The sequence below is a fragment of the Micrasema longulum genome, unplaced genomic scaffold (genome assembly GCF_059751315.1).
Source record: "Micrasema longulum isolate JH-2025_06_02 unplaced genomic scaffold, ASM5975131v1 h1tg000311l, whole genome shotgun sequence".
In the NCBI taxonomy this organism is placed as follows: Eukaryota; Metazoa; Arthropoda; class Insecta; order Trichoptera; family Brachycentridae; genus Micrasema; species Micrasema longulum.
The window spans coordinates 608,466-624,628 of NW_028277515.1; the positions used below are offsets into that span (position 1 = coordinate 608,466).

A 16,163-nucleotide genomic window follows, 5' to 3' on the forward strand; every position below is an offset into this window, starting at 1 on the left:
ACATATGTTGTTAAAAATTACAAGTATGAAGAAAACCCAAAGAGAATAAACCATTTTCATACTCATTTTCAGCGGTGTGCAGTCAAATCTAAAAAAAAAAATAACTGATCGAATTTATATAATAAATAAGTAAAAATATTTTTTAAAATGGAAACACTTGGTAACGTTTATATTGATTTGTGGGGTCAATGCTATAACTAGGTAACTTTGAATTCAGTATGTTTGAGTTAACCACTAAAACATCTTTGTATCCTCCTTTATGAATGTTACAAATATCTTGCTAAAAGGCACTTGTGCCGTATTATAAATAAATAAAATGTGATTTTAGGGGTTAACTCAAAAGTAGCAATCAGCCGTAAAAAACAAACCACACAGCAAGTCTCCTGGTCCGATGTGTAGACTGAGGACTAGGAAGGGTGACTCCAAGTAAATGGGCATACAGCCAGAAGGAAGAAGTGGTTAACTCAAGAATGCTGATTTTAAAGTTACCTAGTTATAGCATACAGCCCACAAATTGATAATAATTTGGGACCATAAAGATTTTTGTTTACAAATTAGTGAGAAGGAATCATGTAAAATTATACATTGTTTCAGCAAAATAATATTTTCCCACAACAAATAGTTCACCTGTGAGGAAACTGCCTCCTAACTTACCCATATCATCAATCTATCTAGTTCATATTGCAACTTGGTAATGGCTAAAAAGGTGTTTTTTAAAAGAAAAAAAAACAAAATATTTAGAATAAAGATATAATTTTATATTAGTATATAAATGTATGCTTGGCAAATGCATTAACGCTGTAAATTAAATGAATAATTGGTGAATTGTTTACATTCAAATAAAAACTGACAACTCCCACCTACGCACTGAATACACAATATTTTATGAAAATAGCTGTGGCTGTAATACAAATATGTTATTTATTAACTAAAACAATACACATTTGAAATTGAAAATAGTGTGACATTGAAAGTGCAAAAGAAATAAATTACAAAACACTTATTGATAATGAAGATTAATATCAGTTAGTAAAATACTGTTGGAAAATGAACAAAAATTTGACTGTATATACCACCATTCATGCTAGGTACTGTATACACATTAGTTTTATTGAATTACTCATTGCTTTGTTGCTAAAAGTAGACAACAAAAAAATTGTGTTAGCCAATTTCATATTAGTTCATAACAATTCATCATAACCACTTTAAAGATACCGAATACCTTGGTGAATAAAATGTCTTTAATCAATAATGTATAAACACAAACATAAACCTTGGAATGAAACCATTAGCTAAATCAATACAGCTAAAATAACATAGTACACAGATAGAGAGGATGGGCACAATAATATTTAAAGGGGGTTAAACGCAAAACCGCCACTGTCCATGTTAACGGTTTTTGGGAAGACCAACAAAACCAGCAGGGAAAAGACTATTTTCTTTAAGTTCAATGTGCAATATAATTTAATGCGTGGGCAATGAGCACATTGAACTTAAAAGAATTAGTCTTTTCGCTACTGGTTTTGTTTGGCCTTCCCAAAAACAGTTGACATGAACAGTGGCAGTTTTGCTTTTAACCCCCCCATTTGGTAGCCTGAATAATCAGTATGTACATTTATTCATAATCACCTGCGATAAATTTCTAAGGTTTAATTGTTACCATACATGTGTTTCCCCATTTTCTGATTAAATATCACACAAACCCCATAGTAGGTACTGCAGAGGAAATAAAAGCAATTTGATATTTTTAGAAATAAATTAATATAATATATTTGAAGTCAACAAATATGAACGAAAGACAAAATGCTATTGAATCGTGTGCCTAGAATATTTACTAACCTTACAAGATAATGTAAGAAATGTCAACAATTAAAATTGATCTAACTTAGTAGTTTCTAAAATATTTCACGATGGCATCTGGGACTGGCTTGTGGTTTGGGAGTGGGGAAGACCCTTTAGTGTGGTAGCCGGAAGAGAGGCACTTACAGTAATAGGCGGCATACCGGGTAACGACAGAGAAGTTAGAACAGGTGCGTTGTACGCAGGTTGTGAGACATTTCCATCTGGCCCGAAATAGTTAGCACCATAACTTGTATTCTGTGGGGGTTGCGTATAGCTCGGCATCATAGGAATATACGGCTGTGGCTGATTCATGGGCAGTCCTGGTAAACTCGGCAATGGCGTAGGCCCTTGTACATTAGTTGAATAAACTGAGCTAGTGGGAGGCAGAGTCCCAATATTTGATGAAACTGTTGCTTCTGCACCTGCTAACAAAATTGAATTTATTAATGAATTATCTGTACAATAATAATTCATGTGGTAAATTTGTTCATAAAATAACATCTCTCACAGTTAATACCCTACATTGTACATAAGTAATTAAGTCATTTTTACAATACCGTACCAAAAATTCCATACTACAAAATACCTAAATACAATGAATAATAGTGAAAATTATGAGTTGAAAAATCTATCTGAAGTCTACTTGATGATATTTTTATTTGTAGTAAAAAAGTGATATAATTTCTGAAGTGATCAAGTGAATGTGTGAACTGTAGGGGTAGGCAGAGAGGATATAATGCCCCATCACTGTCTTTGCATATGGATCTCAATTCCTCTACATTTATACATCTTCTCATGCATGCATGCCGATTACTCCAACTTTTGACAGATCCATCTTTAAATGTTTGTTGGATTTGGTAATTCCATGTCTTTCTAGGACTTCCTCGTTTTTTACATCCATCATTGTTTGCATCATAAATTGCTTATATAATTTACATCTAAATGTTATTATAAAATAATAAACACTTTGTTACAATTTCACGTCCAGTCTGAAGATGCTTGTTGAGAGCGAATGTACTAATTGGTGAATAAACTAAAAGAGAATGTGTTTTATTATTTTGTATTTTTAAAAATAACTTATTGTTTACATAATTAACAATCAAGGAGAAAATCACTTAAAAGAACTGAAAAAAATGACTTACCGCTAGAAAATGATGACTGATTCATTCCTCCTTCAGGAATTTGGTAAGTCGGTACAGCTGATGGAATTTGGGGTTCACGGGGAACCATAGGAACACCGGACAAAAATGGGGGTGGGGAATAAGGACTTTCAGCTCCTGCACTTGAGGGGGGAAGATTGGAAGACAAATAACTATTGGTTTGGTTAACAGCATACAGCGGGACATTGGGAACACTGCTATTAGGAGAAGACTGCGAAGGTTCGTTGATTTTCATGTCACCAAAATGGCTGGACAAACTAGGCATCTGGGGTCCTTGTCCATCCTGAAAAGTATTTATTTAAAAATTAATTATGTAATTAAAAAATAATAAAGTCATCCGTTAAATGTACACAAAATGAAGTAAACAGTATTAATGGGCAAATGACCGTAGTTGTAAAATTGCTAGCACTGATGAAAACAGTAAACTTTATAAGTTTCTCAGATACTGATTGATTAAACGCATCTACACTATATAAGTACCAAGTGTTTTTTTGGTTAAACACTAAGAGTAACTAAGTATCACTCGTGCTTTATTTATATAATAAAACACTAAGAGATTGGCGTTTCGGTTATTTAAAAAGAGTAGCAATATCAGTTACTGTATCACAAATAAAAGTGCTTTGTGAAACGGTTTCAAAATGACAGTTTTGTTTTTTTTTTACTACCTATATAAACAACCCATATTGATCTATAATTCTACCTCGCCTCGATACTCAATAGATTCGTTCTCATTAAATTGAATTCTGAAGTCTGGGCAGAATGATAGCGACCGACAGAAGTTTCAGTTTTGGTCACTTTCAGCTAATAAACGTGTCTCAGGCTCAGTTTTAGTTTTAGACAAAAATTGGCTGAAACTGCGGCTACGTTTGGCTATACTCAGGTGCATCTTATGGCTTGTGACTCGGCCGTGAGACCCGTGACCTTAAGTTTGTTTTGGCTTTCCGTCTGCGATTGTTAGTTGTGACATTGTCAGTCAGTTCTCATGCATCAAACAACTATATAAGTTGTATGTATAAAATAAAAACAAACCGAGCGCTAATAAAAATGAACTCGTAAGACGTCTAATTTTAGGGGTTTTGTTTTCGGTATCGTGGTGTAATGGTCAGCGCGTTTTCTTACTATGCAAGAGGTCTCGGGTTCGATTCCCGACACGGTAGATGTGAAATATTTATTGAAAAGGGTGTTTTTACAATAGCATATTTCATAGTCCCTGGACTGGTATCTGCGTAAGCGTAAGACTGATCACCTTGCCTTCATGTAACAAAAATGATCAAGATAAGCTGCGATTGGTGTAGCAATGCAGTGCCCTATGCACCATACGGTGCGGAAAGGGAATTATAATGATGTTTTTGGTGACTTTTAACTTATTCAAATATTTTTCGTTTTTAGCCAAAATTAGAACAGAAGCCGAAATTCAGTTTCGGCTGAAAATCTTGTTTTTGTCGGGCACAACAGAATGATGAATACAATACTGCATGTGCAATAGAAATAGAACACTAGGCGAGTGGTTTTCTTAGGTTAACTTGCAGAAAAATGAAATGGAGTGCAAATTAGTCGGTCTCTTGGTTCACTTTTGGCTATCTTGCCTGAGATTCTGGGGACGTCAACGTGAAATATATTGACTTAACACGCTCGGTGCGAAGGCGACTCCCGTGTCCATGCAAAAATTTTGGCCCCGCATCGGTCACAGGAGCCGTGACATGTTGGTGCTTTCAGGGTTCCCAACCAAATATTTTACAGAATGTCTAGAATTGCTGTTTTTTAGTCTAAGCACTGTAAAAAATCTGTACTTCTATCTACAGAAATAAATTTTAGTTTAAGCATTTTGAATATTGCTATTTTGTTAGCATTACGTCATTGTTCGTAATTTATTGAACGCAGTGAACGTGTTAATAGGTAATATTTCATGATTCCTGGACTAGTGCGACTGAACATCTTGCTTTGATGTATAGTACTCATGATCGCTCACATACTTACTTGTTTTTTTTTTTCCAAAAATATATAATATATAATAATCTTAAAATCAAAGCCCTGTATTGTATTGATGCAGCGAACCATTAAGTACCGACAATGATGTACTATATACCTTTGTAGTTTGGACAGAATGTTCCGGGAGGCTGCGAACTGGTATCCTGTGAAGATATCCATAGCCGATACCGCACCCCAGGCTCCCATCTCCACCCCACCCATTGTCAGGTGTTATGACCACTTCTCTACAAGTGTCATCCGTGGTATTGTAAACATAAAGTTTCAGAGGTCTGCCTTCATGGGCTTCTATTAAAGTAAACAAGTCTTCGCTTTCATGAAGGATAGAATCAGCGCCGATAATATAGTCAGTAAAAGGCTTAAGTCCTGCCATTTCAGCTGGCGACGATGGATGCACTTCCTTAAAGATAAAAACTTAGCGTCAGCTCACAAAAACACAATATGAAATATTTAAAAAAAATAGTTAAAATTACCAGTATATGCCAAACATTTTCATTGGCTCCCTCAAATGAACAGAATCGAATACTGACGCCCAGGTGGCCTTGTCCACCCCATGACGTACTCGGAGTGATATTTACTTCTCTGACAACCTGAGTTTTGCTACTGTATACTGACATTTTGATAGTTTTGTCGATACCATTTTTTAACAATTCTTTAAGGGTGTCATTATCTTGATCTAATCTAGTATTTTCTATAGCAACAATGAAATCAAAGAAGGCTTCTAAGCCGGCTTTTTGACCGGGTGAGCCATCTTGAACCTGTAATATATAAAAAAAAATGGTTTAAGGTTAGATCAAAACTGATTTGAAGTATGATATTAAATCTCAATTATTACCCTTAGTACGTGATATCCTTCAGATCCTCCGCCCGGAATTTCCGCGCTTTGGGAAGAACCCATATTTAATTAAATTCAGGTCAAAACACAAATATACGGCAAATGTTTTATGTTTGACAGATAAAATTACGTGGCATAATACACGCCATCTACAATCTACAATATTTGTTCATTTGTTGATAATATTAAATGCTAGTGGGTGAATTATTATATAGCCAGTAGATTGCCTGGATACTGATCAGAATTACAAAATACGCGATTGTCATATCTTGGTGCACAACTGCCAAGTCTGCCCCACAATCCCACATTACAAATTACAAGTCCTCAACGAAATATTATGAAATATGACTTTGTACGTAGATAATGTTCACAAAAACTTTATCTTTTAATTTAAAAAAGAATGATTGAATGAATAATTAGACTGGTTATACGGACATCGAAAACATTACCGTTAATTATTTTTTTTTAAATAACTTTGAAAAATATATGTAATATCTGTCACAACTTTTTTCGATCTGATGTGAATGCGAATGAACATTTTACGGTTCATTCTTAGTGTACTTTCATTTGAATTACTTTCGAGGGCCCGTCTACAAAAACTTTAAGGTTTACTAAACATATACAACCATGACTGGATAGTTAAGTTGACCACAGGAAATAGTTAAGAGCGAGTGAAGGAGGGGGGGGGGGGAGTGCGCAAGGTAACGTCACAGTGCTGCGCGTGGGGTCTAAATTTGGGCTTGTGTGGAAAGAGTTGGTCGGTTTTAGTGATCGAGGTGTCTACAGAGAAGTAAAAACGTGAGTTGGACGTTAATTGACTTAACGTTTGTACGTCAGCTTAGTCGGAGGATTATGCCCCCCCCCCACGTTTCATATTTTAATGATTTCAATGAATAAATGTTATGTGTATAGCGTTATTTTATTTATATCATTTGAACATTCTTTCTGACAAACAAAACAAAAGAATCTTCCAAAAACGAGAGTAAGGTATGTAATTTCGCATTCATGAAATAAATCTTCTGATGGAGTATCAAGAATACTCCTCGTATTCTTAAAAAAAATGTAACAAAAGTTGCACGCAAAAATTTAGCAATTTAATTTAAAAACTGCTTCACAAATTACGTAAGGCCATTGATAATTTGGAATATTTTATTATTTTATGGGTTTTTTTAACTACATGGAAAAGTGACACGACGCGACGTAAAAACGGTATAAGGCGTAGTTTTTGCAATTTAATTTCCCGTAATTTGATATCAATTTATTGATAATCATTCTGGGCTTTAACTCTCCCTTCCCGCAGTGATATGTAGCTAGTCCACAATGCATATAATAATTTGAATATTTCTACAGATAAACTAAATACTAGGTTTATACTTGCTGTATTCCTCTGCTATACATTTACTTGAGGATTGAAGTAATTTATCATTAAATAATAAATAATCACTTGACACAGAAAAAACATTTTGTAACAAATCGGAAATAAACCACTAATACATTCAAAAGTTTACCAATGTGACGTATATCGTATATGAGTCTTTCAAATATACTGTTGCATTAAACACTCTTTAGTTTACACTCACGATGCTATAAATATACTCGCGAGCGAGAGTCAAATTCACGCATTTTGCAGGCCAGTAGCAAAGTAACCTGTAAGTCAGCAAATATTTTTGACATGGTTTTAGTAATCAGATTAAAAGTATATCGCCTTTGACTTCAACTATACATGATTGAAGCAATTGCCCATGAATATTCCATTTGAGCACACACCCGTGAGCCCTGTGCTTCACAGGTAGCTGTTACAAATGAAGATTTTGTGTGTCAATGTACAAATTCTCCGTATAAACTGTTCGAAGTTTTAATGTTTATAATAATTTTTCATCACCCGCAAAATAGTAGAGTTCAGGGGGTTAAAAATGTAGTTTAAACCATTATTGCCTATGATGTTCTGAGTCTGTGATCTCTGGTTTCTGCCCTTTGCTCCCATAGATTAAGTTTAGGTCGTCGGCTTATAGTCTGTGGTCGAATGATATGCCTCCGATCTTAAATGTCAGATTCCATTCTTTTGTTGGTGTTTTGTTTATTTCCGTAAGTTTATTTTCACAATGTTTAAAAATATGTTTTCTGCTTTACATAAGTCTCAAGTTCTCTCTTGTACTTTTGATATCCAGTAACTTTTCTATCCGAACAAGAAATTCACAATAATGATTAGTTTTAAAAACAATATTAAGTTATGTTTCATTGTAGTACATACATTTATTTTTTGTTTATTATTGTTACTCTCAATAATTATTCTTAGTATCTAATATCATATTTTATTTTTATATTATGTGTTGTTAATTTAATTGAATTTTTATTTTATTTTATTTTTCTCATAAAAACAAAACACAGAATTTATACAATGGTTTCAATATGTCAGTGGAAATATATATGTATAATGTGTCTTAATTACATTATGAGGATAACTATTATTATAACACAATAATATTTATGCTAAGTACTTGTTTTAGTGTATAAGTTTTAATATTGTAAATGTTAGTAGGGTGAGAATATATATATTGTGTGAGGGTCTGTGTATGGGTGTGTGAGTATTGTATGTGTGTGAGTATTGTATGTATGTCAGTATTGTATATATGTGATTATTGTTCGTATGTGACAGTGTGTAGTGAATAATAAGTGGACTTATTGAACAAATATTATCAAAATTATTTGTTTTTCATAAACCTTAATGAGGACACCTACCAACCACCTTATCGATCGATATAAAATTGTTGATAAATAATATATGCTAAATCTTAATGTATCTTGCAGATAATATAAGCTAACACTCCATACCAAATCGAGCTTCACATGCTACATGATGAGTGTAACAACAAATAAAAAATAACTATTGAAACATATATTTTGGATAAATATTAACTACGCAGAACTATCATCATGCCTCTAACAATAAAGGCTTTAAAATATTTGGTGATTCTATACAATATAATATTTGTTGTAAGTACATAACTTAAAGTGTTAAAATAGTTTTATTTATATTGTAAATATGTGGGATAATTGACCTAAATTCTCCATTCTCTTTTCAATGAAAATTATCACAACCTAATGTACCAAATTTTAGTGGCATTATTTTCGACTTTCAGTGAGATCAGAATGTGATTTTTCTCAATCCCGGATGTTATGTACTTAGCGCTATACATAAGAAATGTAGTTTAAATAATTGTGTTTTATATAAGAAGCAAACATGATTGGTATAATTTTGTACACTTTATTGTGTGTGTGCGTAATAAAAGTAAATTGTCCCAACAAAAAAAAAATCTTCATAACCAAAATCTGTTCTTAAACCTACAATGCTTATGTTTTTTCTTCATGTTTCCCAGATAAATACGTAGGGTGGATGCTATAAGAATTAGGCATACTTCGGTAATGAAACATTCTCAATCAAATGGTCAAAGAAAAAAATAATGTAATGTGTTCACTTTAAGAAGAAACACACCAAAAGTGTATATTTTATGGTGAAGATAAATTCTTACGTTTACTTATTTTTTACCATTAGATTTGGAGTATTCAATTACTATAGCACCCTCCCTATCTAATATTGAATAAAAAAAATTCAGAAATACTTGGTTTGTGGTGTATTTCTTTTACCCTATAAATTTGTCATAAAACGAATCATTAAAACTTGAAGGTATTTGTGTATTGACTTGCATTGTTTAATAGGAGTTTGCATTTTATAAAATACATATGTCTGTTTTATTTTATTTTCTTTTCAGATTTCGGGATTTGCAGTTTTTATTCTCAACTGTATATTTTTATACCAGTTTTTGCGCTACAGCCAATTTGTCAGTTTGAATTTAACAGCTCCAGCTATTACTTTAATAATTATTGGACTTTTATCTTGTTTCTTTGCCTGGGTTGGTTGGAGGGCAGCTTGCGCATTGCACCAATTCCACGTTGTTATTGTAAGTCATTAGAAAACAATTATGTTTTTCTCTTATTTTATGGACACATAACATCTAAATAAAATTAATAAAAGAACTAGGTTTCTTTACAAATCATGTGTTGAAAATGTTATCCACACCTTTTTTCTTATCCTATTCAAATGAAACTGATTTATTTATATATATTCTATATGTATTCTATCACTACCCTCAAAGTGCTATTTACTGCTTTAGTTAGAAGTTATTTAGAATTCAATTCAACAATTTGGTCACCCTATTACAATGTTCATATTTTAAAGTTAGAAAGAGTGCAATGTAAATTCCTTAGATTCATCAATTACAAACTTAATATACCCACTGAAAATATTGATTACGATAATTTATTATGCACACTAAATATGGAAGAATTATAAATGATTTATTAAATTTATATAAAATAGCAAATGGCGTATTTGACGTCCCGGAATTAACTAGTGTTATCAGCTTAAAAGTATCCGTTCGAAATACTCGGCAGCTAACATTATTTTTTTAATCTCCTGGCAGTCATAATTATTATTACAATTCACCAATACCTAGACTACACCGGCTAGGTAACGAGTATGGTGAAGTTAATATTTTTATTCTGCTTAATATAAATATAGGTTAAGTATTCAAAAGGTTATAAATGAATTTGTATAAAATTTCTTAATATTGTTCTTTATTTACTTTTTTTTTCTCATGTATCTCTATAATAATGTATAAACTTATGTGTATGTATATGTATGTGCATGTATGTATATATATGTACATGCGTGTATGTATATGTGCGTGTATGTATGCATATGCATGTGTATGTATGTGTGTATGTTTTCATATGTAAATTTATTAAATATTTTTCTATGTACCCATATACCTATGTTGGTACATTTCCTTATTTTGACTTATTATTGTATCGTTTAGTTTTTCTTATGTTATCTTTAATTTTAACTAAATTTACATACTTACGTTTCACTGCTGCACTTGAATGTAATTTCTAAAATATGTAAAAACCCGTAATATGTATTAACATTGTGTCCAATTCCAAAATTCAAAATTGCCATTTTGAGGCACTGAGGTTTAAAGTTTAAAACTAGTATATAAGGCGGTTTCCACGGTGCAGTTTGCTTTACTCACCCTGGGTTCTGGGTTCCATTCTGGTAAAATCACAAATTAAATGTGATTTTTCTTAAAGCTTGGGTGTTCTGTGCAATTCACAATTGTAATTGGGCTTCGTGGCCTGTTAGGTTGTAAAAACAAATGAATTATAAATCATAAATAACATATTAATCATCAACTTTATGAGTAAAACATTTCTAAATCACAAGATTAGAGATGGTGAGGAAATAAATATTTAAATTTTGTCTTCAAATTAAATATTTTTGATTTGTGCCCGAGTTTTAAATATTTTTTGGACACTGATTGGCTACATAGGTAAAATGTGTGCTTTAAAACAGGAATTTAGGAATGTTTATAAGAAGACCCAGCGATATAATCCAGGTATTTGGGACCCAAAATATTCAATGTATTCCGAATTTGGGTAGAGTGAAGTCAAAAGAGTTACATAAACATATTGATAAATAACAGTATAGATAATATTAATTATGTTCAAAGCATTAAGTATAGATAATAATTAAACTCGTATAATAAATACACTACGTAGTAGGTACTCATGTTTTATTATTATTTTTCTCTGTTTATAAAAATTTCTGCCTTAAAACAGGTTGTACCTAGTTAGGCAGACTACGCACAATCCAAAGAATTATATCACCTAAAAAATGTAGCAGATTATAGGAATTGTTATGTTAATAAACTTTTATTAATAACATGACCATTTATTTTTGTAGTTTATTTATTATTTTGGTGACATTTTGAAATTATTTAAGTAGTGAATTAGATAGATAGGAAAATTTTACATAAAATAGCATACAATTTTTTTAGACATGTCTCGACTGAACTTGACAAGTATAGAAGTATAAGAATTAGAAAATAAAGTAAAATATTTAGTATCATTAAATTATTTTGTACATGCTGTTTTTGTAGTTTACCATATTTAAACAATTTTTTGTTGCATGTCTCAAAACTGGCCAAACAAAATACAGATTTGCAATGTTGGTCTTGCCCAATGAATTTTTATGATTTTTAAATTTTCTGATATTTTTTTTCAGTTTGGTGTACTATTGCTATTAGTGGTTGTGGTACAACTGAGTTGCAGCATTTGGGCACTGGTCCTTTGGGATAACTTAAAAGATGAAGTAACAGCCGCCTTGGATATGGATTTTTTGGCTTCAACAGAACACAAATATGAATCTGCTGTAAAGCGATGGACCAATTTGCAAACTGAGGTAAAATTTATTGAACTTTTTAGTTAATCACAATTTAATTTCATTTATCTGGGCCGTTGAACCTGTAATACCTACTAAACATAATAATCTGTAAATTGACCTAAAATTTCTTCAAAATTCTTTAGAACAAAATATTTTTTTTCAATATTTTCACCTCATTCACTCCAGTAATAATATTTTGCTACTTAAATATTTTAAAATTTTTTGGCTAATTAAACATATTTTTTACTACTGTATTTATAGTTCTTAAAATTACCAAATTTGTAATACAGTTTTTTTTATAATCACAATAAATAAACATAACATCAATATACGTATTGTATATTACACAGGAATTCAAAAAAATGGGTTGATTACTAAAATAAGCCAGCTTTTCTGGAAGTTACGCTTTTGTCAAATGAGTTTTCAATTATCTTTTTGATACTCTATTCAAAAACACATTTTTTTGTTACACCTTTTTCATACTTTATAATATACTTCTGTTATTTTAGCTGCAGTGTTGCGGTGTTGGTGGAATTAGTGATTATCGCTCTACGGCCTTTGTGCCTTTGGCCTGCTGCTCTGGGAGTGATAGCATCGTGGGCGGCGCACCACAAGCGGGAGGAGATTGCGGAACCCTGTTCCAGCGAGGGTGCCTGGCCCCCCTCATCCAGACATTGAAGGAAGTATTACTCAATGTTTGTTTTACTGCCCTTGGAGCTGGATTACTGCAGGTGAGTAAAGACTTAAATTGACCTGTTGATTGTATTAATTGAAACGGAAATAATTGATAACTTTAAAATATTTTAACAGTAAATTTTTTTCATTATTTAAAGATTGCATCTGACAACTTAAATCAGAACTAGGGCTTGTCTTAAAACTTTTGCTTGGTAAGCTGGGAACCGTATTTTAGTTAAAGGACACAAGATGTCAGTAGTGTGATAATTTGAGATTTTCAGCTAGTATGTTTTTATTCAGATATCTCTCGGAAACTCGCGACTCACTAGTGAGTCACCCGCGTAAAGGGCAAGTACGCGGCGGCTCACCGGTGAGTCGCCTGCATGGATTGGGTTAAAAATTATTTTATTTACAAATATTCCTGTAAAATTGTTTTATACTACAAAGATTTTATCAGAATTTTAGAATGGTGAATTTGTAAAAATAATATGCATTTTTCATAAGACTTCAACATTTAAAAAAAGTCACAAATTCATTGGTTTTACTTCACTCTGCTAACCAGAAATAAATAATTTAAAATAAAGATATGTTAGATTTAAACTATTGTAAAACTCAGTACTAAAATTTTGGACAGTTTACATGACATCAGTTCACCTAATTATGTTGTATTGCGAGGAAAACCATTGTGGTTCAAAACATAATGACACATCAATGTTTTAATGATATGATTTCTTTGTAATCAGTTAGCATTGGTTTAGTCAATTTTGGGTTGGGCTCGTTTGAGTGTTTTACTCTGATATACGCAATGATAAGCAATCTAGATACCATAGCTTGATTCTACAAAACTTTCCAGTTATAAAATATTGAAAAGGATTCACACACTCGTGATTTTATATTTGGTCTCATTTATTTTATTGTTTAATATATTCAATGCAATTCTTGGTAACAAAAGTCTACAATGTATTCAAGAAAAGTAATTCGCTTATGAATTAGCGGCTTCCGTGGTGTAGTGGTTCAGACACTTGAATCACACACAGAAGGTTCTGGGTTCGATTCCCAGTGAAAACACAAAAAATCGAATGTGGTTTTTCTCAAGCCTGGGTACTGTGTTGTAATTCACCACTGTAATTTGCATTTAAAATGAAAGAATGTTGATAAGTTGAATGCAATGGTTTTTGAAAGGGATGAAAGTATAACCAAATGTAGATCAGTGTGAACGGAAATATTATGAATCAGTTAAAAGAATTTGACGATCTAGGAAGTATGTTTACTAGGGATGGAAAGACTGAGAAAGATATTGAAAGGAGGGCGAGTGCCGGAAACAGGGTGAACGGTGCACTGAAATGTACCTAGGCAAACAAATGTTTGTCGCAGGAGGCAAAACTGGCAGTTCACAGTAAAGTTCTGGTGCCGACCCTAATTTATGGGAGCGAAGTATGGCATTGGAAAAATAATGATGAACGTAGGTTGAATGCTGTCAAACTGCGATCTTTCAGGGGAATGTGTAGTAAAATAATGCATGAATAACGGCTGAGACAAGCATTATATCGACAAAATCAAGAAAGGGGCGCTGAGTTGGTTCGGGCATGTAGAACAGATGGACAGCAAAAGAACGGCTAGAACAAAAACAAGGAAGACCGAGAAAGATATGGCATGATCAAATCCAACATATACTTGAAGATGGAGATGTCAAGAGTAGGAATAATCGGCGTGCGTGCATGCGAAGATGTATGAATGTAGAGTAAGTGACGTCTGTATGCAAAGACTGAGTGATATGGCATTCTATCCTCTCTGCCAACCCCTACAGAAGAATGGCGAGATGTGTGTTTGTTTGTATACATATTTTTTTATTACAGTTTGAATATTATTGTTACATTAATTCTCAAACTTATGATAATAAAATTTGCAGCGCATTTAAAAAAATAGAAAAACTCTTTTCTTTTATATTACAATAACATGACATATATAATTTATTATGTAATAATAAAATCAAAATCAAATGCAGAATATAGAAAAAAAAATATTTCACTGACACGGGTGGACACAAATAATGTCGAACACACTGTTTTACAGTTTGATCCAAAGAATAATTATGAGTACATTACTATATCGTCATAAAACTAAAACTGAATTCTTATATTATTTTATCTTTTCTTATAAATTGTTAAACTTTAGAATGATTATTTTTTCTATTTTAGATAGATCTTTGCCACGAGCATATTTATAGCTATTAAAATCTTCAATTTATTAAGTAGAAAAATAGTTAGGAGCGTAAATGTTTTTTTTATCCATCACCAGGATTGCTTTCGACGAGAATACATATAACAAAAATTGGGAAGATGTTATTTTTAGTGTGTAAAAAAAAAATGTTTTTTAATGTTTACAAACAACATTGGTTTTTTATGAATTCTTATAAGATCATTTCCTTAAATTCCTTATAATTTCTACCCATTTATTTATTTTTATTGGATTTTTGGTAATATCAGTATATCAACTGACATTCCATACATTTTTAAAAATCGCATTCCTAAATACAGTGCACCTATGTTGGTGAAAAGAGCAGAGATTGACATTTTCAAAAAGAATTCTGTAATTGAAAATGAATTATTTCGGACGGTTTCGGTTTTGCGCTTGCACTTCTCGACCTGAGTACCTACGGCCCGTTTTATTGTTGTAAACTGTAGCTAACTTCGTGTTTGATAATCGTAGAATGGCCTTTATCCATACGGGCGACTCTATAAGCCAGTGGCGTGTTATTACTGTTGGGTTGCTCCTCATATGTACTTTAACCTTTCCGAGCTTGAAGGTGAAAATAATCCGCGAGTGACTGAGGGGGGTACCACGAAAATCCCGCTAAAATGCTATAAATACTATTTAAAAAAAATATATGTATATACAGGGTGTTCATTAAACCCTGTCACATCTGAAACCACGATGATCAGTATGAGCAAGAAGACATATTGGCACATTAAAATATTTTTTTAAAACTAGTAAAATTAAAAAAAAAATATATTTAAAAAATCAAATGGTTGCTTACTTCTGCAGGGGCAGACACGAGGAGGGGGAGGGGGGAATCTGATACTGCGCTGCGCTCCCCTCACTTCTCCCCTGCAGAAGTAAGCAACCATTTGTTTTTTTTAAATATTTTATTTTTAAAACATGTTCTAAATATTTTTTTAAATATGCTAATATGTCTTCTTGCCCATACTGATCATTGTGGTTTCGGATGTGACAGGGTTTAAAGAACACCCTGTATATAGTTATGATCGTGATGGTGTAGTGTTTATAGAACTGGTTCATAATATTTCAATTTTTCTGCGAAATTCATACATTTATTCTTAAAATACTGTTCCGAGACTATTGTATATGGAAGCGCGGAGAGCAA

General features: G+C 32.4%; 2 protein-coding genes across 3 annotated transcripts in view; one reads left to right on the forward strand and one right to left on the reverse strand.

Annotated features, from left to right (window-relative positions):
* Positions 1-1,744: 1,744 nt before the first annotated feature.
* Positions 1,745-6,005, reverse strand: Grasp65 (Golgi reassembly-stacking protein 2). Of its 2 annotated transcripts, none has more exons than XM_088224851.1 (5): positions 5,824-6,005; positions 5,462-5,746; positions 5,089-5,388; positions 2,985-3,285; positions 1,745-2,264 (listed from the first exon to the last, which is right to left on the reverse strand). In XM_088224851.1, the coding sequence occupies exons 1-5, from the start codon at positions 5,884-5,886 to the stop codon at positions 1,906-1,908; spliced, it is 1,308 nt and encodes a 435-aa protein (XP_088080977.1). In that variant the 5' UTR covers positions 5,887-6,005; the 3' UTR covers positions 1,745-1,905. The 2 variants fall into 2 exon arrangements, with proteins under 2 accessions (XP_088080977.1, XP_088080976.1); XM_088224850.1 differs by having other exon boundaries at positions 1,745-2,267; positions 5,824-5,988.
* Positions 6,006-7,803: 1,798 nt separating this feature from the next.
* Positions 7,804-16,163, forward strand: part of LOC148282598 (leukocyte surface antigen CD53-like) — a 35,243-nt gene continuing 26,883 nt past the window's right edge. Inside the window, exons 1-5 of the mRNA XM_088224855.1 lie at positions 7,804-7,908; positions 8,632-8,817; positions 9,594-9,782; positions 11,945-12,121; positions 12,613-12,834. Of these exons, the coding sequence (XP_088080981.1) occupies positions 8,758-8,817; positions 9,594-9,782; positions 11,945-12,121; positions 12,613-12,834 (648 nt within the window). The 5' untranslated portion in view covers positions 7,804-7,908; positions 8,632-8,757. The remainder of the gene's footprint in view (positions 7,909-8,631; positions 8,818-9,593; positions 9,783-11,944; positions 12,122-12,612; positions 12,835-16,163) is intronic.